Here is a 24,100-nt window from a genome sequence, read left to right as displayed (position 1 = left end):
AGTTGGGCTCTCATATTGACAATCATTTCCATTGATGCCGAAGACACAAAATTTTGTTCGCAAAACTGTCGTTCGCATCCCTCGTGTTTGGCTTTTTGCCAATTCTGGAAACCTCTCAACAGTATAATGTGATCGCTAAACGTTTTGGCCGACAGTTTCTTGCGGGTAGCAAACGCTGTACGTTTGCGCGATGCTTGCGATTGAGGTATTATGACTGACCGGCGGTGAAAAACACAAAAACAAACACAAAATTAAAATTATCAATCATTACATCAATTATATCTATACAAACATGGACTCCGATAGGATAGGGAGCAGACAATAGTAAGGACTGGATCCAAACACTTGAGTACCACTGAGTAGAGAACCATTTTGCCGAGATTTGGTTCAATGGGTAGATCGAGTAAATGTAAACCCAATTGGGTTAAGCCTTCCGACGGCTCCAATGCGTCGATACACTGGAACGGGTGGTTAAAAAAAAAGTCAAAAGTTAATAATAATAATAATAAGCCAATCAATCAATTAATTTTCAACCAAACCTTTAACAGATACACGGATTTCTTGACCGATTCTATAGCCGGCGGTCTAATAGCTTTGGCCAGAAAATCGCCGATCGATACGTCATTGTTGATCAACAATTTTGTTTGCAAACATAGCTCATAGATCGACATTCGATTCATTTCGGCAATCGGCTGATCGTCGAATCGATCGAACCGAAGCTTATCGTACAAATGAAAACATAGGCCCGGTTTCAGTCGATTGGCCCGATTTCGGCGATGATAGACACTTGACTTGGATATCCAAGTGGTCGCGTAGCGCGAAAACCCGGTACATCGGTCGAACATTTTCTCCCGTATCCGACCCGTATCGATAACAATCGAAACTTCGTTGACAGTCAGATTAGTTTCGGCAATATTTGTGGCCAAAATAATCTTCCGGACCCCAGTGTCGGCCCGTATTTTACGAAAAACAGCTTTCAGATCGTTGTTAGGCATCTGAGGATAGACTGAAAACAAAGCGTACAGATCTTTGTCGAATCGTTTGGAATCGTTGACAATCTTTTCCCGAACTTTGACAATCTCCGAATAGCCGGCAAGAAATACAAGAATCGAACCGGCGTTCGATTGGTCTTTAAATACTGATTGGCCATTGATTAGTATAAAATGAATCAAATGACAAACCAAATTCATGTCCAACTCTTGAACATTGTTGTCGATTAAGGAATGATAGTATAGTTCAAGCAGTTGTCTATCACCACCATTACCGCCACCACAACCACCGGTACCGTTGCCGTCGACCAGTTCGGTACCGCCGCAGCTACTATTGTATAGGTTGGTCAGCTCATCGTAATAGAAGACACTTTCGATGCATTTGCTGTAAGCCATCAACAATTCGATCATATCTTTGTGGCCAAACTGTTGAGCCCATTGGACAACTGACCAGTCGTTTGGTGTACACAACCCGATATTGGCGCCATAGTTGAGCAACGATTCGACAATTGTTAGCTTATTGTGGGCTACGGCCGCAATCAGTGCCGTAACACCGGTAGCCGTGTGCTGATAGTCAACGGATATGTGTTCGCTGACAATCAAATCGATCAGCTGTTGAAACGAATAATCAGTTCCCGAAGTCCAGGCGTTTCGTATCAACGAATCGATTCGGAGTTTAAGTTTTACATCCAATTCGTCCCGTTCGGCTACAACTGTCTCCGATGATAGGATACGTTTGCCGCCGACGACGCCGCCGCCACCGATGGCTCCACCGAAACCAGAAGAAACAAAAAATGGATTCATTTGATCGCCGCTTCCATAGAGAAAATCAGGTGTAGTATTGGTAAAGACATTGATGTCGTCAATCCATTCGTTTAACATTTGTTTCTGTGCTTCTCTAGTCTCTAATGCAATACTATATTCTTTCATCGGTTCCGACATATATGCAGTCATACGGAGAACGTCTTCGAGATAATAGTACTGAAGACTGGCCGGTGTCGAGTCGATGTCGACAATCTCACAGTTGCCAAAGTATTGGGCGTATTGTCCAATAATTTGATTGTCTGATGACATTAGTATCAGTTTAAGGTTGCGATAGTTGGCCAACATTTCGCGCATTACTAGTACAAGAAATTCGGTAAATCGATCGGACTCTTGAATCTCGTCGACGATCACATGGGTTACCGACTGTAGCGGACTTTCGGCGCCCATCAGTGTTCTCAATAGTACACCATTTGTGCAAAACGTTAGTAGAGTTCGGGGAGAAACTCTGCAAATAAAATAATAATAAATTTTGAATTAAATTATCGGTAAGTTTTTAGACATTTGGTCATCAATTTCAATGAACGAATGAATTGATGGCTTACTTGCTCTCCAAACGGATCTGATAGCCGACTGTTTGGCCAATTTGTTCCTTACGTTCGTGACTGACCCGTTCGGCCACACTGTGGGCGTACAGACTGCGCGGTTCGGCACAAATTATACGACACGGCTTTCGGGCGGCGTTACAGTGTTCGAGTATATACTGCGGTATTTGTGTAGTCTTACCGCAACCGGTCGGACCGTTGATCAGTACAATACGATTCGATGACAACACATCTTTCAAACGGGTCTGATGTCGATATATGGGAAGACTGGCCCGAAAGTCGACCGTTTCGTCCGAACGCTGTTTGGATGGAAACACTGGCGGCGGCGGTATTTGCGGTATAATGTTTGACAGCCGTCCAGTCGTACAGTTGAGCTCACGATTCGAGTCAAACAAYGTATTGTGACCGCCAGTACCTCCACCACCGCTGGCCATTCGATGATCAGAATGGACGCCAAATGTTAACTCTTTCTTCTCTTTATCGGTAACCGGCTGTCGTTGGAGAAGACTTTTGATAATATTCTGCGAAAACTCCAGTAAACCATAGTTGGCGTCCAACGAGACAATCGTCGACGACATCTTATAGACAGTAATACATCGATTGTAACCAATACTATGTGTGTATGAAAAGACAAATATATGACAATCAATTGGTCCCACAAATTAGTGGTCAACAATACCGGCGCCGCTTAGTCTTGAGTCCGTATTGGCGACAATAATGGTCGACAAATTGTCGTTCAATTGATGTAAAACTTGTGGGAAAGTCGTACTCTTTGGAGATGAAGTGATTGATTGAATGAATGAATGAATGAATGAAAGATAAATAATCAGTGATTAAGAGATCAATTGATATACAAGTAATCAGATCTGGTCGCCGATGTTGACGGATGATGGACGCGACAACCATCCCGCGGGATGTGTCCATCAAAAAAACAGACAACCAATCAATCAATACATACCRTTAACTGATTCACTTTTAACCAATTTGGCGACAATAATGTGTACACATTTCTTGAACACTGGACTAATGTCCAACTGATCCCAAACAATGTCCAACAATTGATTCATTGGTATTATTATTATTATAACTATAACTGTAATGTTGTTGTTGTTGTCAATCACTATATACGGTATATAACTGATGACTATATTAATAATAATGGCGTCAATAATACTACTGTTGTATTGAATGTATTGTAAGTTTTTTTTTTTGTTTGATTGACAGTCAATACTATTGTCTAATGCTATGCATATGTAATGCATATGTAATACATGTGTGTGTGTGTACTATACTGTACTATACTTTACTATACAGTATAGTACTGTATATAGAGTGACCACATAATGTCCTGTATTTAATTTTTTTTCCCATAAATATATTGTTTGTATTAATTGAATTTAATTAATTGATTGATTGATATTTTTGTTGTTGTTATATTTGATAATTAATTAATTAACAATATATGTATTTAATTATGTTAGTTATAATAATTATAATTATATAAACTTAACTTTTTATAATCATAATACTGTACAATAAATACTTACCGGTATATTGTTTTGTGTATATATACATATGTGTGTGTGTGTGTGTAAATACTGTATATAGTAGTATACATGTATGTGTGTGTATGTGTGTGTATGTTTGTGTGTGTGTATGTGTGTGTATTAAACATTTAGTAAAAACATTAAATATATTTTGTAGATGTATGTATGTATGTATGTATGTATGTGAGTTAGGGTACGATATGTAGTATGTATGTATGTATGTATGTATGTATGTATGTATGTATGTATGTATGTATGTATGTATGTATGTATGTATGTATGTATGTATGTATGTGTCTATGTCTATGTATGTGTGTGTGTGTTGTTTATTTGGACACTCTGTAAATGTGTACCGTATTGCCCGCCCAAATGTATTGGTACAGTATAACTGGTACTACAGTTTGCTTATAGAGTTTTTTTTACAGTAGATTTTAATAGTTTTTTTTTAAAAGTTAAAGTTTTTATTTTTTTAATTGATTTTGATAAGCAAAACAATTTTTTTTTAAAAAAAGGCAATAAATATTAATCAATAATTAATTAATTATGTTTTTTTTTAAATATCTTTACTAAATTATAAAATTGTATTTTAAAGATTTTATATACTGTATAAATAATAAATATTTAATTTATTAAATTAAAAAAAAACTTAATTAAAAGTTTTGAAATTAGTTTGAGTTAAGTTTGTAAATAATTTTGTTTTTGTTTTTTTTTTTGRRTAACTTTTCAAACAATTTTTAAATGCAAAACAATTTTAATTTTAAATATAAATATATTAYACAMAAAAAAATAATTTTTTTWATATATAAAAAACTAATAAATGATTTATTCAAATACGACACTACTATTGAATATCGGCATCACTTTTGCCGCCCGTTTTCGACACCAATCGTATATCATTGATAACAATCTTACGGTTAACAGCTTTGCACATGTCGTAGACGGTCAGTGCGGCCACCGATACGGCGGTCAGGGCTTCCATTTCGACACCTGTCTGGCCGCTGGCCTTAACCGTAGCCCATATGCGGATAGTGTCGGCGGCGGCGGCGGCGCCGGTGTCGTCGTCCACTACTTGWGTGTCAATGTCTACCGATTGTATGCCAATCGTATGGCACATCGGTATCAATTGCGGTGTACACTTAGCAGCCATTATACCGGCCACAGTGGCCACTGTCTGGACGTTTCCTTTTTTGATTCGGTTAGCCTGTATCAGGTGCACGACCTCCTGGCCTACCCATACAGTGGCCATTGCTTTGGCCACTCTAGTGCTGACCGATTTCTGGCTAACGTCTACCATACGCGGCTGACCTGTCTGTGGATTCAAATGTGTTAAATCTGATGGGACTGTTGGTGTTGATAATAGTGGTGTTGGTGTTGATGATAGTGGTGTTGGTGTTGGTGTTGGTGTTGGTGTTGTTGTTGGTGTTGGTGTTGGTGTTGGTGTTGGTGTTGGTGTTGGTGTTGGTGTTGGTGTTGGTGTTGGTGTTGGTGTTGGTGTTGGTGTTGGTGCTGATGATGTCTTACTACTAGTACTATAATACCGTTTCTGATGATAGGCTAATCAATAGGATAATGTATTATACCTTATATTAATATATCATATATTTGTATATAAATSATAATTACAGGGACTTCCTCTTTGGATGGGAGGTAATACTGTATATATACTATTGTATGATATATATATATATGTATAAGTCACCCACCAATTAGTATCATCGGCCGATTAGCTGATTTGGCTATAGTCTGGGCACCTGTAGATTTTTTTCAAAAAAAAATTATTGCAAATAAAAAATAATTTTATTTAAAAAAACACGACTGACCAGCGTGTTGTCGATGCTTTTGGTTAAGAGCCGATTGTATACAAYCRATKAGCTGACTATCATCGGCACCGTTACGTATGGCATCTCTCAACGATATCTCATGTTTGCCAAACAGACATACCTGTTATKGTCATTGAAAAAMTGTATGGTTTAGTGGGGGGGTGGGTGTAATGRTAGTCATATCTTATGGTAGTTTTAAAAAAAATGAATATTACTGTTGACCTTAAGATTGCCGTCGGCTGTAATCCTTAGTCTATTACATGAGCCGCAAAAGTTGTCGCTCATCGACGATATAAAACCCAATTGACCGGCAAATCCCTKAACCCGATAACGTCTKGACGTTTCATTAGCTCGCGGTTCCATAGGTTCGACACAATCATAGTTATCGCGAATAGTGGCCAACAATTCCCGGCCGGTAATCATCTGATCGGTTGACCATCGATTACCGTCGAACGGCATGTATTCRATAAAACGAATTTCTATTGGCCACTGACGGGTCAGTTCGACAAAATCGGTAATCTCTGTATCGTTGAAACCGCGTATGACTACACAGTTTAGTTTGATTTCATCGAAACCGGCTTCCAGTGCACTGTCCAGACCTTTCATTACCAAATGCCAGCCCTTTCGGCGTGTAATTTGTTGAAACTTTTCCGCTATCATAGTGTCCAACGATATGTTGACGGCATTCAAACCTATATTAGTCAAACCCACCCGAAAAAAATAGATACCGGTGTTAGTACAGGTGCGTACATATAATTAAAATTGTYATTCAATAGGATATATATATATATATATATAATAACCGGCTTTTTTCAATGCCCGACACTTTCTGTCCAATACCAGTCCATTGGTAGTCATGCCGATAGTTTTCAGACCAAACGGCCGCAAACTGGACAAGTGATCGACAATATCGATGATATCTTTACGTATCAGTGCTTAACATAGCGAAAAAAACAGTGTAAAAGTTTTTTAATTATTAATTATTTATAATTTTAATTAATTGTATCAATCATTACGTTCGCCTCCCGTAAGCCTGACTTTTTGGACGCCCAATGTTTTGACAAATAAATTGGTAATTAATTTGATCTCATCGGTGGTCAATAGTTTGCCGTTTGGACTCAATTGGACGCCTTCTTCGGGCATACAATATAAACCTGTTATAAATATGACAACAAATTAAAATTAAATAAATAATATTTGATTTAATTAGTAGATCTAAAAAAAATAAAATAAAATAATGTTATTATTWGTTAKTGTATTATAATTATTAATTAATTAATTTAACTAATAATTTACATTATATTAATTTATAATAATAATAATAATTTATAAATGTTTAACATTTAAATTATTATAAAAYGACCTGTTTAATAAATTAAATTCAATTATTTGGAAAATWAAATTAAAATAAATATATATTCAATTTTTAAAAAAATATTAATTTTGTTAATTTAGAAATATTATAATTATTATTAAATATATTATATATATAATTAATAATTAATAATTAATAATTAATAATTAATAATTAATAATTAATAATTAATAATTAATAATTAATAATTAATAATTAATAATTAATAATTAATAATTAATAATTACTATATTATTGTTGTTAGWATTAATTTTAAAAAAATTATTATCTTAGTTTAAAAACTTATATAATAATTATTTTTTTAATAAAATAAATAATAAATAAATTAAAGATTTTTAAATAAAAAAATTTAGATTTATTATTATWATTATTATAATTAATTATTTAATTAATTAGAAGTATTAAAATAATTATTTTTTTTGTTTAAAAAATTAAGATTATATTTTTTTACATACATCTGAGATTACATTTTTCGGTCAACGATAGCCGCAAATAGTTATGTTTGCGGCCAAATGTGTCGGCCAGTGGACTGTTGACCGTAACCGTTGATGGCCTCCACTCCTGTTGTTGGTTATGTTGGCCACTGATGTCTGTAGACATTGAAATTATTGTCGGCCTAATAGCGGCGGCAAAAACATTGGTCAGCATAGATACTGGTCGKCGACCGTTACCGACCCGTAAAATGTTGTTAACAATTGTTGTTAATAGTGTCGACATTTTTGGTTGGTTGTTGTTGTTGTTGTAGATTTGATTGAAAACTAATTTATTTTATATTTTAAAAAAATATATTAATTTTTTTGGTATTTAAGTACAGTATATTAATAGATAAAAAAWTTTAAAAAATTTTAATAATGTATAATATTTAAAAAAATTAATTATAATGTATTAGAAAGAAAAGTTTTAATAAATTGATAGTTAAATTTTAATAAATAATAATATACTATACAATAGTTTTCACTTTAAAAAAAATTATACGTTGTTTTTTAAAATTATGTATAAATTAAAATTATATTATTATTATTTTTTTWTAAAATAACACACATATCACATTAAAAAATATAATTGCTTTTTAAAAATAGTAATAGTAGTAAACAACTGTTAAATTTAAGTTAATTAAATAAAAAAATTAATATATTTTACACACACACACACATTAATTAGTTAYACAAWATATATATAMATATATATTGTTTAAAAATTTGTTTAAATATTAATTACTTTGTKTCTAATTATAACTGATAATTGCCCTGGACAATTTGATAAACTAAACTAATATACGTATATWWATATATAAATAATAATAATAAATAAATAATWGTTTTTATCAAAAAAATAAATATTCTAGATAATATTTTTATTATTATTGTTTTTGTTGTTTTTGTAGATAWTAAATACCSAAAATAARTWACATTAAAATTTTTGTTTTATATTTAAAATGGTAACTATAATAATAATAATAATTGATAATTTTATTTRCACACTATATATTAAYTGTATTTAAAAAAAATTTTTAAAATAATAATTATAAATGTAATATAAAATTTATGTTTGTATGTGTGTGTGTGTGTGCAATAAATTTTGAACTAAATTATTATTATTATTATTATAAATGTCATATAATATTAATATAATAAATAAATACTATACTATTATTATAATAAATATCATATTATAAAATAAATTAATAAAATAAAATAAACTAATTATTAAACATTAGATAAATTACTGAAATATTTTTAAAAATTAACTTAATTAATATGCTATGTGTTATTAAATCATCAAATTGTAAATATTATTATTATTATATATATATGAATTAAATAAATAATTTTATTGTAAATGTTTAATGTTTTTATATTTAAAACACTAATATTATTAGTAATTTATTAAATTTATTACAATTTATTATTTAATTTAATTAATCACAAATGTTTATAGATTTATTATTATATATAAATTTAATRCATAATTAATATTTATTTTATAATTACAATTAAGCTAAATATTTTTATTAGATATAAATGTAGAATAARTTAWTTTATAAAATTCATCATAAAATGATTTGACATTTTTCTATAACATATTAGCAAAAAAAAATWTATAAATTAAAATATTATAATAATTATTAATATTATAACTTAAAACATAAAAATCATAAATTCATATATTTATTTCATATATTATTTCATATATTTTCATTTGATAATAGAAATATTATTATAATATTGTTAAAATAATAATTGAAATTTTTTATTTATTTATGTATTAAACTAAAAATGATATGCTATTTCATTGTGGTTTGTTTGTCATAAAATATCATAAAAAAAACTTATTTAAATAAATTTCTGAATATAAAAATTAAACAAAAAAAATTATTTTAGTTTGTATGCGTGCTATTGAATGACTTTTGAAATATAATAATAATAATAATAATATATTTTATTATCTAAACTACTTTCTATGAAATAAGTACTATACAAGTAATTTTATTAAATTTTTTTAAATAATTTGTTTTTTTAATATTAATTWCAAAAAAAAATCTAAGTTAATTATTATATACTGTAAGACTAATTTAACTTGGTAAGTTTAATATAAAAAAAATTTTAAAAATATATTTATTTAAGTATTTAAATATTACACTAATAAGGTATTATATATTTTATAAAAATTATTTATTATTTATTTATTTTATAAAAATTTTATTTATTATTTATTTTATTATTATTTATTTATTTAATAGAAAGTAATATAATTATAAAAATTATTGATTTAATTGTAAAACTAGTGAATTTAATATATATATATATATTTGTCAATGTATTTGTTGATATAATATTTAAATAATTTAATAATTTATTCAAATTTTTTCTCAGTATTAATCATGAATTTTTGTTTGTATATTATTTGGAAAAAATGTAAATAATTTAGTTAATTAAAATAATAATAATAATTAATATTATCTATATTGCTATGATATATAGTTTATACCCACATATTTTTAAAAAAAAATCAATTTAGCTATATATTTATGATATCATATGATATTGCAAAAAAATAAATAAATAAATACCATTTCATTGTCAATGTTAAACTAATATTTAATTATCTTTAAAAAAACATAAATTAATGTTTTGTAAAAATTTAATTAAATATTGTTAAAAAAATATATTAATTAAGCATTTAATATATATAATAGTAATTTTAGTTTTTTTTAATTAATTTAAAATATAATTAATACTACTACTACTACTACTTTTTATTTATTTTTTTAAACAAATGTTTAAGTACTATTTAAAATAATTATAATATCTAATAATATCTTAATAATTTTAGTAAATAATATATATACTGTAAATTATTATTTTTTTATATATAAATTAATAGACTAATAGACGTTAACAACATTAATCACATACGTTATGAAATTTTAAAAATAAAAATAATTATCTAAATAAATAATTAATTTAATTAAAAAAAATTAGTAGCTAATTAATTAATTCAGTTAATTATATATTTAAAAACAAAAAATTATTATTTATTTATTATATAGACTTATTTAATTACTGAGTTAAGGTTAAAATATTAGGTGAAAACTACTATAAAATAAATGTTATTTTATTTTTTAAAAAATTAATAAATTTAAATAACCAAAAAAAAAACCTTTTTTTTTGTTTTATTAAACCATCAGTAAATTAAGTTTTTAGACAAACCATTAAAATTGATAATAAAAAATATACTGTATTTTTGTTGAGAGAGAGAGAGAGAGAGAGAGAGAGACAACCATTTGACGCAAAACATGTATCCATAAGACATCACACGTGATGTCATCATCAGTAGGTGACGACTATCTCTCTCTCTCTCTCTCTCTCTCTCTTAATCACTCACACATACACTCAATAAACATGTTTGTTATATAACATGTACAGAGAGAGAGAGCATAGTATATACTGTACATACAGTATCTTCCGATATATATATACATTATATGTATACACTGTATACAATGTATATTATCATATCATCACTTCATATGGGGTAAGGGATCAGTCAGAGTACACACATACACACAGACAGACAGTCGGATCATCCATAAGCCGATGAAAATAAAATAACTTAAATATATATTTATATTAATTATATTCAAGTTAAAGTTTAATTTAATTTAATTATTTTTTAATTATACAAAAATCAATGATTTTAKATTAAACATATACATATCAAACAACACACATACACATTGAATCAAAAATATATCATATTTAATGTCATATCATATTATATACTGATATCTCGTAAGATATATATATATATATATAATGCGTTCAAAAAAAAATTGTCTTAATTTGTAATTAATATTATTAATAACTTTTTTTTATACCTATCAGTTAACAATCATTATATATATATATATATATATGTTACAAAAAAATCAATTAATGTTTGTTGAACTCATATATATATATATATATATTGATAAAAAAAGGTTACCTACCGGTGCACAACAAWAATAGGCGGTTAGTTGAAAACATTGCCGGCAAATTGCATAATACTATTTTTTTTAAATGTGTGTACATGTAGTAGTGTTTTATATTTATAATAATATATAAATAAATTTAAATAAAAAWTTTTATATAGTCTCGCATTTGCCAGACTCCCAGTCCTGCTCCCTATCCTCTCTCTCTCTCTCTCTCTCTCTCTCTCTCTCTCTCTCTCTCTATATATATATATATATATATATATATCTCTCTCAGTTGTCCCTATCATCACATATATATATCGGTTGCTATTTAACTCCCAGTGCTCTCTATACTTGTATGTGTGTGTGTGTGTCAGTACATCAGTGCTAATAACAAGTATATTAATAATTATAAAAAATATATTAGTATTTGAAAAAAGTATTTTTTTATTGTAATTTATTAGTAAATTTTTTTAATAGTTTTTTATGTGTGTTTGTTGTGTAAATAATTAATTAATTAATTAATTTTATTGTTTGTTTGATTGTCTGTATTGTTATTTTTTTTAATATAAAAAAAAAGGTAAGTTTGATTTTAAACAATATATTAAATTTAAGTCATTTTTTAAAAATTGAAACAAAATTAGATAACATTTATTTATGAATAAAACAAAAACTAATTTATATAAAAAAACTAATAAAAATCATATGATTTTTTTCTAAGTGTATAAAAAATATATTTATATTTTTATTGTTGTTGAACTTTTTATGTATAAATTATTATTATTTTTGTTTTTATTTTTAAATAATATGTAAATTTATATTTAATTTTTTTGTTGTTATCGCCTCTCAATAATAAGACACTTTACAAACAAACAAAAAAATTATATTAATATATAAATATATTTAGGGAAATAATTTTTCCTTTAGTGATAATATAATCATTTAATAATTTTTTTTAGCAAAAAAAATATTTAAATATTATATACAGTATTTCATAATATGTTCACAACAAAAAAATTATATATTTTACTTGTATTTGTCACACAATTAGTCTACCCGTCAAAAAAAACTACAGTAGTTTGAAACACATTGAAATTTTTTTATATAAAATTTATATATATATTTAAAATAATTTTTTTAAATTGTTTTTAACACATAAACTTATTATATTTAAATGAATAATTGATAAAAAATTAAATAATTATTAATAATAATAATACATATAAAAAATCATTTACATATAATTTATATATATTGTAATATATATTAATTATTTTTATTAATCAAAATAATTAATTTTTATTATTATTTATTTTTATATTAATTAATTAAATAATTATTTTTTATTAAATAATAATAAAGACATGGATTTTGTGGCCGACAATGACAACAACAACGGCGACAACAATAATAATCTGTTGGGCGAAACATTTACGGCGTCCGACAAATTTTTAGAGAGRGCCCACATTACCCGTATGGACTACTATCACCGTATCTATCAGTTATCCGTACAAAACCCTGATGCTTTTTGGCTGAATATTGCCGAACAATTTTATTGGCACAACGGTATCCAACGTAATAATAATAATACCCGTGCCGCCGCTGCCGGCGACGGTGCCGACGGTAAACTATTTGACTATAACTTTGATGTGACCAAAGGCCCGATTAATATCAGATTTATGAGCGGATCCAAGACTAATGCCTGCTATAATCTGGTCGATAGGATCATCGACAAGGGTCTGGGCGATAGGATAGCCTATATTTGGTATTATTATTATTATTATTATTTAAGGGTTATATTTATTATTAATATTAAATTTATGTTTTATTTGCGGGACATAAGGATTGGCAACGATTTGAATGAAAGAAAAACTATAACCTATAGTGAATTGAAACGAAATGTTTGTAAGTTTGCTAATGTATTGAAAATACAAGGTATCCGACCCGGGTATAGGGTTGCCATTTATTTGCCAGTTTCACTGGAATTGGTTACCGCAATGTTGGCCTGTTCACGTATTGGTGCCGTACATACCGTAGTGGTAAGTGTATGATGTATGTGTGTGTATGTGTGTGTATGTGTGTGTATGTGTGTGTATGTGTGTGTATGTGTGTGTATGTGTGTGTATGTGTGTGTATGTGTGTGTATGTGTGTGTATGTGTGTGTGTGTGTGTATGTGTGTGTTGTGTGTGTATGTGTGTGTATGTGTGTGTATGTGTGTGTATGTGTGTGTATGTGTGTGTATGTGTGTGTATGTGTGTGTATGTGTGTGTATGTGTGTGTATGTGTGTGTTTGTGTGTGTATGTGTGTGTATGTGTGTGTATGTGTGTGTATGTGTGTTTATGYGTTTGTATGTGTTTGTATGTGTTTGTATGTGTGTATATGTGTGTGTGTATGTGTGTATATGTGTGTGTGTGTATGTATGTGTTTGTATGTGTGTGTATTTGTGTGTATTTGTGTGTATGTGTGTGTATGTGTGTGTATATGTGTGTGTGTGTATGTGTGTGTGTATGTATGTGTGTGTATGTGCGTATGTGTGTGTATGTGTGTGTGTGTGTGTGTATGTGTGTGTGTGTGTGTATGTGTGTGTATGTGTGTGTGTGTGTATGTGTGTGTGTATGTGTGTGTATGTGTGTGTATGTGTGTGTATGTGTGTGTATATATGTGTGTGTATGTGTGTGTGTGTGTGTGTGTGTGTGTGTGTGTGTGTGTGTGTGTGTGTATGTGTGTGTGTATGTGTGTGTGTGTATGTGTGTGTGTATGTGTGTATGTGTGTGTGTGTCTATGTATATGTGTGTAATCTGTTATTTAAATTAAATAATTAAAGATAATAATAATAATCATAATAATAATTATTATATGTATTATTATGTCATTAAACAACAAACAAAAAAAGTTTGCCGGCTTTTCATCGCAATCATTGGCCGACCGGATCATTGACGCCAATTGTCGGCTATTAGTAACGGCCGACGGAACTGTTAGGGGAAATAAATTAATTAAATTGAAAGACATATCCGACGAATCGCTAGTCTTATGTAAGCACAGGTATGTTGTTTGTCATCATATGTTTAACACAACAGTAATAATATTATACTGTATTTTAATAATAATATATATATAATTTAATTTAATGATTACTTATATATTTTATACTACATATTATACATTTAAAAAATAGTTAGTTATCTTATTTAAAAAAAATTGCTGTAAAAAAATCATACCATTAGTAATGATTGCTATTTATACTATTTTTTTAGAGAGAAAAAAATTATTATTATTATTATTAGTTATATGTTTTCCTTTAAGTAAAAATTCATTATTTATATAAATATATTTTTCATATACATTGGATTTACCAAAAAAAAAAAATTATTATATGAGAAAATACAGTATTATATGTGCAATAAGTTTGATAAATAAATGTGTTTTTTTATTAACAGTATTATACTGTATATTAATCAACAAAACATTGATTAGAAATTATTGTTACAAATAAATTGATTTTTTAATAATAATTTTTTTTTTTAAATCAACATAAACTAAAAAAACACATAAATAATTAAAATAAATTAAATTATTTTTTTTATTCTGAAATATAACCGTAATTTTAATAATAACCAAAAAAAATTTTTTCACTATAAATTACCTAAAAAATAAATAAATAAATAAATAAAAACTAGATTATGTTTTTTTCAATAAAAATGTTGTTTCCCCTTTAAAAAAAATTTTTTTTAATAGATATATAACAACTATATTTTACATATTAATTATATAAATAGCAAATTATTTTACAACAAAATTACTAATAATAATAATTTTTTTAACCTATTTGTTTGACATCACATCCCAATTATATATATATATACTGTATATAATATATATAGAAATCATAAGCTCGTGTCGTGTATTGTCGTCAAACACCTACCGGTGCCCAATAGCTGCCAACAAAATCGTTGGTCAAAATATGAGCCAAAATTTGACGAAACAATTGATCACTACTGGGATGAGCTGATAGAGGCGGCCAGCGATGAATGTCAACCAGTTTGGTTGGACGCCGAAGACCCGCTATTCATACTATATACCAGGTTTRGTATAACCCCCCTCCCCATCCCCCCCATCTATCYCTCTTTACTAACASTCCTATATATATATATATATATCTGCAGCGGTAGTACTGGTAAACCRAAAGGCGTTGTCCATACAATAGCCGGCTATATGTTGACCACTGCCCTKGTATTCAAGTATGCGTTCAACTATCGCGATGGCGACACATTTTTCTGTACGGCCGATCTCGGCTGGATTACCGGCCATACGGCCAACGTTTACGGTTCGCTGGCCAACGGCGCTACAGCCGTACTATTCGACGGTATACCTACTCATCCGAATGCCGGCCGTCTCTGGCAGATAATCGACGAAAACGGTGTCAACTCGTTCTATACGGCACCGACAGCCGTGAGGACACTCATGAAATTCGGCGACGACTATGTTAACAGATGGACAATGGCCAAACTCAAGCTTATAGCACTGGTAGGCGAACCAATCAACCGGGAAGCTTGGCTTTGGTTGTACAATGTTGTCGGTCGCGGTCGATGTCCAATAGTGGACACCTATTTCCAAACCGAAACAGTAAGTGTATCCTCTGTGGGTCCTTATACGGGGGTGTTATAATTCCTGGTGTGTGTCCTCCCCTCCCCCCTCCCCCGACACAAAAAACTAATTAATCTCTCTCTCTCTCTYTCAACGATGATGATAGGGTGCGCCAATGATATTCCCGATACCCGGCTGTATTCCCATGAAACCCGGTTCGGCTACCCTACCGTTTTTCGGTATTGTACCCGTAATTTTGTCGGAAGATGGCCAGGAACTTAGTGGCCCTAACTCGGGATATCTAGCATTCAAAGTATGAGATTTTTATAGTTATATTTCGATATATAATTTACCGATTATTGATACCCAAACAAACACAGAATGCTTGGCCATCGATAGCCCGAACCATTGATGGCAATCACGAACGCTTTGAGTCGACATATTTCCGAAAGTTTCCCAACTATTACTTCACTGGCGATGGTATTGATTGACCAAAAAAAACAATTTTTTTAGTTATCATAAAAACTTTTGATCACTACTTGATAGGCGCCGTTCGCGACCAAAACGGCTATCTATGGGTTACCGGCCGTACAGATGATATGCTCAACGTTTCCGGCCATCTGTTGTCCACAGCTGAAGTCGAATCGGCCATTTTGGACAACAAACGTATTGCCGAAGTGGCCGCCGTTTCGATGTCTCATCCGATCAAAGGCGAAGCCATTTGTTGTTTTGTTGTATTGAAAGCCCAACAGATCTACGACTTGCAGCTGGAAATAGATCTCAAACAAAGAGGTATTACCACTACTACTACCACTACCACTACCACTACTACTACTACTACTTAACTGATCCATAAAAACCAGACACCAAAAAAATAGCTAACCGTTTGTCTATCTGTTCCTAACATATATAGTACGCGATAAGATCGGCGCCATAGCGACACCCGAATGCCTGTTCTCGGTTCGGGCGCTGCCGAAGACCCGATCCGGTAAAATAATGCGCCGAATTTTGGCCAAAATTGCCCGAAACGATGTCCGCGAATTGGGTGACCTGTCGACCATATCGGACGAATCGGTTATCGATGAGTTGATTACTGTCAGGCGTGTTGTTGGCGACGGCGATAGTGGTCAACAATAAGGGAGGGATTAGGGATTTGGGGTTAGAATAATAGGGAAGGAATATCATTGAAAAAAATATAACAAACTTTTATTTTTTTAATTTAAAAACAAGAAAATTGTTAAAATTAATATTTATTATTATTATTATTATATTTTATTTATCAAAAATATTTCCAGTAATTAAATAGTTTGTTAATAAAAAAAACTTAATAAATCACATAATAGTGTGCGTAAACATATACCATATATCTCATCCCTTCCCTCCCAATTCCTCTCCCCTCTATCTCTCCCATTCTATCACTAATACTCTCCCTCTCTCTCTCTCTAACTATATATAACTCATACGTTCCCTCTCTTTCTCTCTCTCTCTCTCTCTCTAATGAAAAATATTTATTTTAAAAAAATTTGGCAAATAATTCAAATAATAATATATCAGACAAAACATAATCAGTTGTTTTAAAAACAAACAAAAAACAATTATATTATCTTTTAGTGTCCAATTAGTTGTTGTCTGAGATTAATTAAAAATCTGATGATATGTTTGCGTTGGTTATCGCAATGCCAGTCGAGACCATCAGTCCAGTAATGGCCATCAAATAGGATTAGTTTCGGATCAGCGGCGGTAAGTCTCTTAGTGGACAAAGCCGTCAAATATGAATCGGTAATCTGGGCGCCGGTTATATACCATTTAGTAGACGCAACTAAAATCCCGTAATCAATACGATTAATACTGTTGTTGTTAGACTGACTACCAGTACAACCACCGCTACCACCGAGTCGTCGCTGATTTTCATTAGCGCTAGCAATCAGTTCACAAATTAGCTGCGATTTTGCATTTTCAATGTATAGCAAGCCATCAACTTCTAATTGTTTCATTGACTTGAATGCCATTGTTAGACCAATTGGTCCATTCAATAGACAATTTTTTCTAACCAATAGGTCAGCCCTTCCCGTAACAGTGTTTCGTATAGAGTTATAGTAGATATTAAATGTTAATAAATTTTTAGTCAAATAGACATCGGGTATATCGTAATCAAGATTATAGAGTACTTGTGAGGCAAACGAATAGATCGGATTTTCGTGTCTTATATTTATGTTTTTATTGACAATAATTTGTTTCAAACATTGTTTCATTGAATGGGATTCATTGAATTGATTTGATTGAAAGTCGATATCTAAAAAAAAACAAAATAATTCAAAAAAATAAAATTAAACTATAATTTTCATTTACCAATTGATTGATTAATTAATAAATTATAATTAATATCATTATTAACAATATTAAAATAATCGTTAATAATATCAACATTTATTGAACTAAATTGAAATTTTTTTTAGAAAAATCAATAATTACCTGTACTTTGATTTGCATTAAGCATTTCTATTGGCAGTCCATTGTTAGTACAGTACTTAATATTCATAAACTGGTCGCACGTGTCGCGTGTGAAATACTTGGAGCACAACAAACTGGTTAACGGGTCGTCATAATCGTTAATATCTAAGTTAATAAACATTATATACAGATATATATATTTATATATTGAAAAACAAGTTATACTTTATTAATATATTGTTTTTTAAAATAACTAAACCAATGGTATATTCCTCGATATCTTCAATCCATTGACTGATATTTAATGTCTTTACCATCGGATCATCTGATGGAAGACTAGCGATAATCTCTTGTCTGAGTCGTGTCTTTGAATCAGTTTTCGCTTTCATGCTATTCATAGCCAACAATTGATTGATGTTTTCATACATTATTTGCCGATCTAATTGGTGGCGACCACTAGATATCACTGTTGCCATCAATCGGTGATCAATGTTTTTGCGGACAATTGCTGATAATGTCTTATTCATTAATAACAATCGCATCACTTTTGTCGCCATCAATGGTCTAATCATGGATTTCATTGTCTGTTATTTGTTGTTGTTTTTTTTTTGACACAAACTTTGTGACCAAACAAACAAACAAACAAACAAAACGTGTCTTTACTTCAATTTTTGTCAGATGTCTTTGTTGTTGCTGTTGTTGTTGTCTTCAATCACATCTATCGACGTCCGGCTATTGACAGTCACACACCCACACACCCACACAATCTCACTGTTTATTTAAGAAACAAAACAAAACAGAAAAAAATATCAAATAATTAACAGTCAATTCATTCATTGATTTATAATAATATATTTATATAATTAAAATACCTGTAAATTGTTGCCACAGTTTGTTGTTGTTGTTGTTGTTGTTGTGTATTGAATGATAATACTGTTACCCGATGTTGTTGTTGTTGTTTATGTCGTTAACAAATTAATTAATGGTTTCAATAGTTTTTAGTATTGATTTAGTAATTGATTGACTGATTGATTGTTTGTTTGTTTGTTTTGATTGAAATAATTTAGTCGTCAATCGTATGAAAACAACAAACAAAACAAAAACAATTATTTCAATGCTTTTCAATACTATAGTAGTAATACTTGAGTACAGTTTCTATTGAAATTTTTGTTCAATTAATAGGCTATGAATTCCAATAGAAAATGTCAACAAAAAATTTTTGATTTATATCTCTCTAAAAAAATTATTGTTATTATTATTGAATTAAATGAAAAATAAAATATTGTATTCTATTATTAATACTACAGTATATTAATAGAATGTTTACTATAGTTTAGGATTTGTTGTTGACGTTTGCCAATAGTATAACAATAATATTCAATGAATTGATTGGTAACAATAAATTCTATACAAACTGTACTCTTAAATAATATACATACAGTAATAATAAACTTTTTATATACGCTTTTAACTGTACACTTGTCACTAATACACTAATACAGTCAACACCAGTTACCAACAACAACAGAAACTAATTTTATTTTTATATATTTAAAAAAAAATAAAATAAATATTTAAAAAAAAAAATTTTTTATTAAATATTTATATAAATATTAGTTTTAAAATACAGTTGTTATACCACTTAAATAATTATATTTTTTTTATATAAATATTATTAATATATGCTATCGATTACTAGTAAATTAGTTATACTGTAAATATATATATGTTTAGTGTAATTAAATGTTTGTTTAGTTTTTATTTCATATGTTTTTAATTCAATTCAATTGTTTTTTTTTTAATCCGAAACAAACAAATCATTTACAACAACAACAACAACACTAAAGATATACATATTATTAGACTTTTTTTTAGATAAATAATTACCGAAAATAATAATAATAATAATAATAATAATATAGTGATTCATCAGCTGATCCAACCATCACAACAACAACAATACCGACGCAATGGCCACCGATTGGGAAGAAGTTAAACGATTGGCCGCCGACTTTCAGAGGACACAATTGAGCCAAACTCTGTTGAGGTCAGTGTCTGTCTGTGATGTTGGCCACCAATGATCGGTTACCGCCGATGATAATGTGAATAACCAATTATAATATCTCTTTTTTTTGTGTCCCCCACCCGTCCCCCACACCCGACCACACATCACAATAGGCTATCGGAGCGCAACTGTGTAGAGATTATGCGCCGACTGATTGATATGAAACTGTTGGACGTCTACTTTACCAGCGATGGCAAAGAGTATGTTACCGACGATCAGCTGCTCAGGGAAATCGAGGACGAACTGTACAATTCGGGCGGCCGTATATCGTTGGCTACGTTGGCCGCCAATTTGAACTTAGACTATGCTCAAGTCGAGTCTAAATCGGGCCAACTATCGCGTACCAGTTCCGGTGATGTTAGCCTAGTATTAGGACAATTGGTTAGTCGCCAGTATAAGGATTCCTTAGCTCAGGAAGTCGACCTCAAACTCCAAGAGTCGGGTGTCGTAACGATTGCCGAACTAACCAAACAGTACGATCTGAGTGCCGACTTTCTTGACGGACTGATTACCGAACGACTGGGCAGTCTGGTCAGAGGCCGTACCGATCCGAACGACCCGCGTGTCATACTGACCAACGATTATTTAGCTCAATATCAATCGAAAGTCAAGGGCGTACTGTCGGCAGTTACCCGACCGGTAGCCTTGCAAACAATCATCAATCGTTATAAGTTTACCGAAAACTTGTTCAATAGTATGTTTCGAAAACCGTTTTAATTGTTTGTCTAATTAAACTAAATATAGATATTAATTGCTATATTTTTTTGTTGTCTGTTTAGGTATTGTCAACGATTTGATTTCGACAAAACGTTTGTCGGGTTCGCTTAGTGGCCGGACATATATACCGGAAATCTATGCCAAAACCCAACTGGAATATGTGGAAAGTTTCTATAAATTGAACGGCTATTTAGATTATTCAACATTGAATCGATTGGGTATAACCAATGCCCAGTCCTATCTCCAGAAACGTTTCGGCGATCAACTATGCTATCTGAATACCTGTGCTGTCGGCCAATTGCTTAACTTTCAAGTAGAATCATCGATTGAAGAGTGTATACTAAATAATTCGTGGATCGATTTGGTAACCGTAATGCCATCCATACTATCCGACCTCGATATCAATATATTGATACAGAAAACACTGGAACAGAACAAGAATCTATCGGATCCGACAGTTATACTATGCGATACACTAGTAGTTAGCAAAACATTTATCGCGAAACTTGAAAAACTATTTGAACCATTAATGAATAAGAAAGCTGCGGATGATCTGGCGAGTGGTCTATTGTTAAGTTTATTTGCCGCACAAAAATCGGCAAAACTTGACGCAATGTTGTTGTTGGCCGCTTCGGATGACGGGAAATCTCATAGGAAAAGTGGTGGCGGCGGCGGTGGCGGCAAAAAAGGGGGCGGCGGTGGTGGTGGTAGTGGAGGAAGCGGTTCGCAGGGCCGGGAAATAAAGACCAAAGCGGTGAAGAAAAAGTACAAACCGGGAGCTAAACAGTCGTCGAAAGCGGGCGGCGATGACTCGGACAATGACGACAACCAGTCGTCGTCGTCGTCGGCAAACGAGTTGACATTTTTAACCGTCAAAGAAATTGAAACGATTGTTACGAAAAACATTGCCGACATTGACGACTGTCCGCCGGATTTTATCAAACAACTTGCACTACGTATTCACGGCTCGTTGCGTACAAAATACGAAACGATTGCCCGACAAGTGTTTATCGCATCGACCACTGCTTCGTCAGCTAAGGCAAAGAAATCGTTTAGCGAAGTCCAGAAACTGATCCAACAGTTGTACACTAATATACTATTGTTTGATAAGGGCATCAAAGTCTTGACCAATGGTATAGAGATTATCTGATATCTTTGATTTTGCAATTTTTATAATTGTTTGTTTTTGTTTTTGGTGGTGATTATCATTATCATCCACTCAGATGAACTACAACAGCAGCTGACTAAGTATTTACTGCGATCCCTGTGCTCAGACATTGTCAACCATTTGGTTATACACTTTACCACCAGCGAAGACATTGCCAGTATAGCTAATCCGGAGGTAATGATTGATTCACAATTGATGATTGATTGATGACTAAAAACCATACAAAATTGATTGATCCACAAAAAAAATAAATAAATGATAGGTTCGGCTGAAACTGATTGGTAAACTACACGATCCAAACCTAAAGGAATGTATCGTGAAATTGAATCAAACCATAAACGGCAAATCGGTTGATGACTTTATAGCCGAATTGGACACATGTGTCGGTAGCGGTAAATGTGAGATAATGTTGAAACGATTGGACAAAAAACGCGAACGCAGTGTAATCGCCGAACATCGCCAGTCACTCATACAGCAGCTGAACGAGTCGGCGGCTGCGGCGGCGGTAAACGATGGCCAGGCACTGGCCTTGAATTTGGCCGTTTTGCTACTATTTCATCGGTATCGCGGCGAACTGATTCACGCATCGGGAAAGTTTGTACCGAAACTATTGGATCAGCTAAAGTCGGATTTGGATACCGAAACCTATCAACTGTTATACAGTGCACAGGAATTGGTTATCAAACAGTTGTCGTCGTCGACAACTACTAAAGAACCGTCGGATGCCATTCAGCAACAGTTGTCGGCAATGATCGACAAAATCAAAGAGTTGGCAATCGTGTCGTTGTCGGCGAAGAAACAGACAAACGATTAGAGAGAGAAAAAATCGGTTAATTTTGATGACTATTATTATTATTATTATTACCGATACATGTGGTGACCACTGAATACATATACACAGTATATAATAATAATAATAATAATTTATATATTTTTTTAATAATGTTTTTTTAAAAAGTAAATTAAATATAATTCAATATATATTTATATATATATATCAATGATATATTCAAATACAGTGTATATCATTGATATTGTAATTAAAATTAAATAAATAAAATAAATAATTTTTTTTGCAATGAAATTAACTATGAATTTATTTATCAACGATTAATAAATACCAATAGTTTATAATATTTATTTATTTATATTTTTTTTATTAAAAAAACTTAATTTATTTTCAAAACTAAAAATATCTAAAAATACTCATACAATCTCTTAATTAATTAATTAATTAATTTAATAATCAATAGTTTAAAATCAATCAATCAATAGTTATTATAATGTAATTTTATTTATTTATATTTTATAGTTTAGTTTTTTAAAAAAAAAAATCATAAATAATATTAAATATATTAATAAATAATAACTTAATATATTTAAAATTTAATATTAATTAAATGAAATTGAATTATTTATTATCTTGATTAAAATAGGTGTGTGTGTGTGTGTTATAAAATAATAATATTAAAATACCACCACTACCCCTCACCCCCCACACCCACCACTACAACCGTCAACTGTAGTGGCCATCGCCGGGGGTGTGGGTGGGTTAGGCA

At 30.7% G+C, this 24,100-nt stretch overlaps 6 protein-coding genes across 6 annotated transcripts in view; 2 read left to right on the top strand and 4 right to left on the bottom strand.

The window, feature by feature from the left end:
- The window catches only part of LOC128959324 (3'-5' RNA helicase YTHDC2-like), a 4,476-nt gene extending 961 nt beyond the window's left edge, over positions 1–3,515 (bottom strand). Inside the window, exons 1-6 of the mRNA XM_054305265.1 lie at positions 3,315–3,515; positions 3,036–3,126; positions 2,357–2,968; positions 540–2,259; positions 293–458; positions 1–214 (exon numbers count right to left, since the gene is read on the bottom strand). The exon at positions 1–214 is cut by the window's left edge and continues 961 nt beyond it. Of these exons, the coding sequence (XP_054161240.1) occupies positions 1–214; positions 293–458; positions 540–2,259; positions 2,357–2,968; positions 3,036–3,126; positions 3,315–3,423 (2,912 nt within the window). The 5' untranslated portion in view covers positions 3,424–3,515. The remainder of the gene's footprint in view (positions 215–292; positions 459–539; positions 2,260–2,356; positions 2,969–3,035; positions 3,127–3,314) is intronic.
- A 1,229-nt stretch (positions 3,516–4,744) lies between these two features.
- Positions 4,745–5,276, bottom strand: LOC128959322 (cyclic pyranopterin monophosphate synthase-like). Its single transcript, XM_054305264.1, has one exon. The coding sequence runs from the start codon at positions 5,195–5,197 to the stop codon at positions 4,745–4,747; it is 453 nt and encodes a 150-aa protein (XP_054161239.1). The 5' UTR covers positions 5,198–5,276.
- A 322-nt stretch (positions 5,277–5,598) lies between these two features.
- LOC128959353 (molybdenum cofactor biosynthesis protein 1-like) lies at positions 5,599–7,746 on the bottom strand. The gene is made up of 6 exons (XM_054305299.1): positions 7,554–7,746; positions 6,740–6,877; positions 6,527–6,658; positions 5,946–6,415; positions 5,724–5,844; positions 5,599–5,654 (listed from the first exon to the last, which is right to left on the bottom strand). The coding sequence occupies exons 1-6, from the start codon at positions 7,744–7,746 to the stop codon at positions 5,599–5,601; spliced, it is 1,110 nt and encodes a 369-aa protein (XP_054161274.1).
- Positions 7,747–9,640: 1,894 nt separating this feature from the next.
- On the top strand, positions 9,641–17,366 carry LOC128959352 (acetyl-coenzyme A synthetase, cytoplasmic-like). The gene is made up of 10 exons (XM_054305298.1): positions 9,641–9,678; positions 12,917–13,319; positions 13,398–13,593; positions 14,450–14,598; positions 15,438–15,638; positions 15,720–16,179; positions 16,307–16,453; positions 16,521–16,620; positions 16,687–16,932; positions 17,054–17,366. The coding sequence occupies exons 2-10, from the start codon at positions 12,919–12,921 to the stop codon at positions 17,275–17,277; spliced, it is 2,124 nt and encodes a 707-aa protein (XP_054161273.1). The 5' UTR covers positions 9,641–9,678; positions 12,917–12,918; the 3' UTR covers positions 17,278–17,366.
- Positions 17,367–17,489: 123 nt separating this feature from the next.
- On the bottom strand, positions 17,490–19,733 carry LOC128959347 (uncharacterized). Its single transcript, XM_054305294.1, has 4 exons — positions 19,464–19,733; positions 18,851–19,362; positions 18,613–18,756; positions 17,490–18,433 (listed from the first exon to the last, which is right to left on the bottom strand). Exons 2-4 carry the CDS (start codon positions 19,170–19,172, stop codon positions 17,748–17,750), a joined length of 1,152 nt encoding a protein of 383 aa, XP_054161269.1. The 5' UTR covers positions 19,173–19,362; positions 19,464–19,733; the 3' UTR covers positions 17,490–17,747.
- A 596-nt stretch (positions 19,734–20,329) lies between these two features.
- Positions 20,330–23,429, top strand: LOC128959354 (E3 UFM1-protein ligase 1-like). Its single transcript, XM_054305300.1, has 5 exons — positions 20,330–20,638; positions 20,770–21,350; positions 21,436–22,506; positions 22,597–22,715; positions 22,804–23,429. Exons 1-5 carry the CDS (start codon positions 20,562–20,564, stop codon positions 23,353–23,355), a joined length of 2,400 nt encoding a protein of 799 aa, XP_054161275.1. The 5' UTR covers positions 20,330–20,561; the 3' UTR covers positions 23,356–23,429.
- Positions 23,430–24,100: the final 671 nt, after the last annotated feature.

The sequence above is a fragment of the Oppia nitens genome, unplaced genomic scaffold (assembly GCF_028296485.1).
Source record: "Oppia nitens isolate AA-2021 unplaced genomic scaffold, nextdenovo-longstitch-racon4-pilon3 scaffold45_pilon_pilon_pilon, whole genome shotgun sequence".
In the NCBI taxonomy this organism is placed as follows: domain Eukaryota; kingdom Metazoa; phylum Arthropoda; class Arachnida; order Sarcoptiformes; family Oppiidae; genus Oppia; species Oppia nitens.
This window is presented reverse-complemented; position numbering and strand designations above follow the sequence as displayed.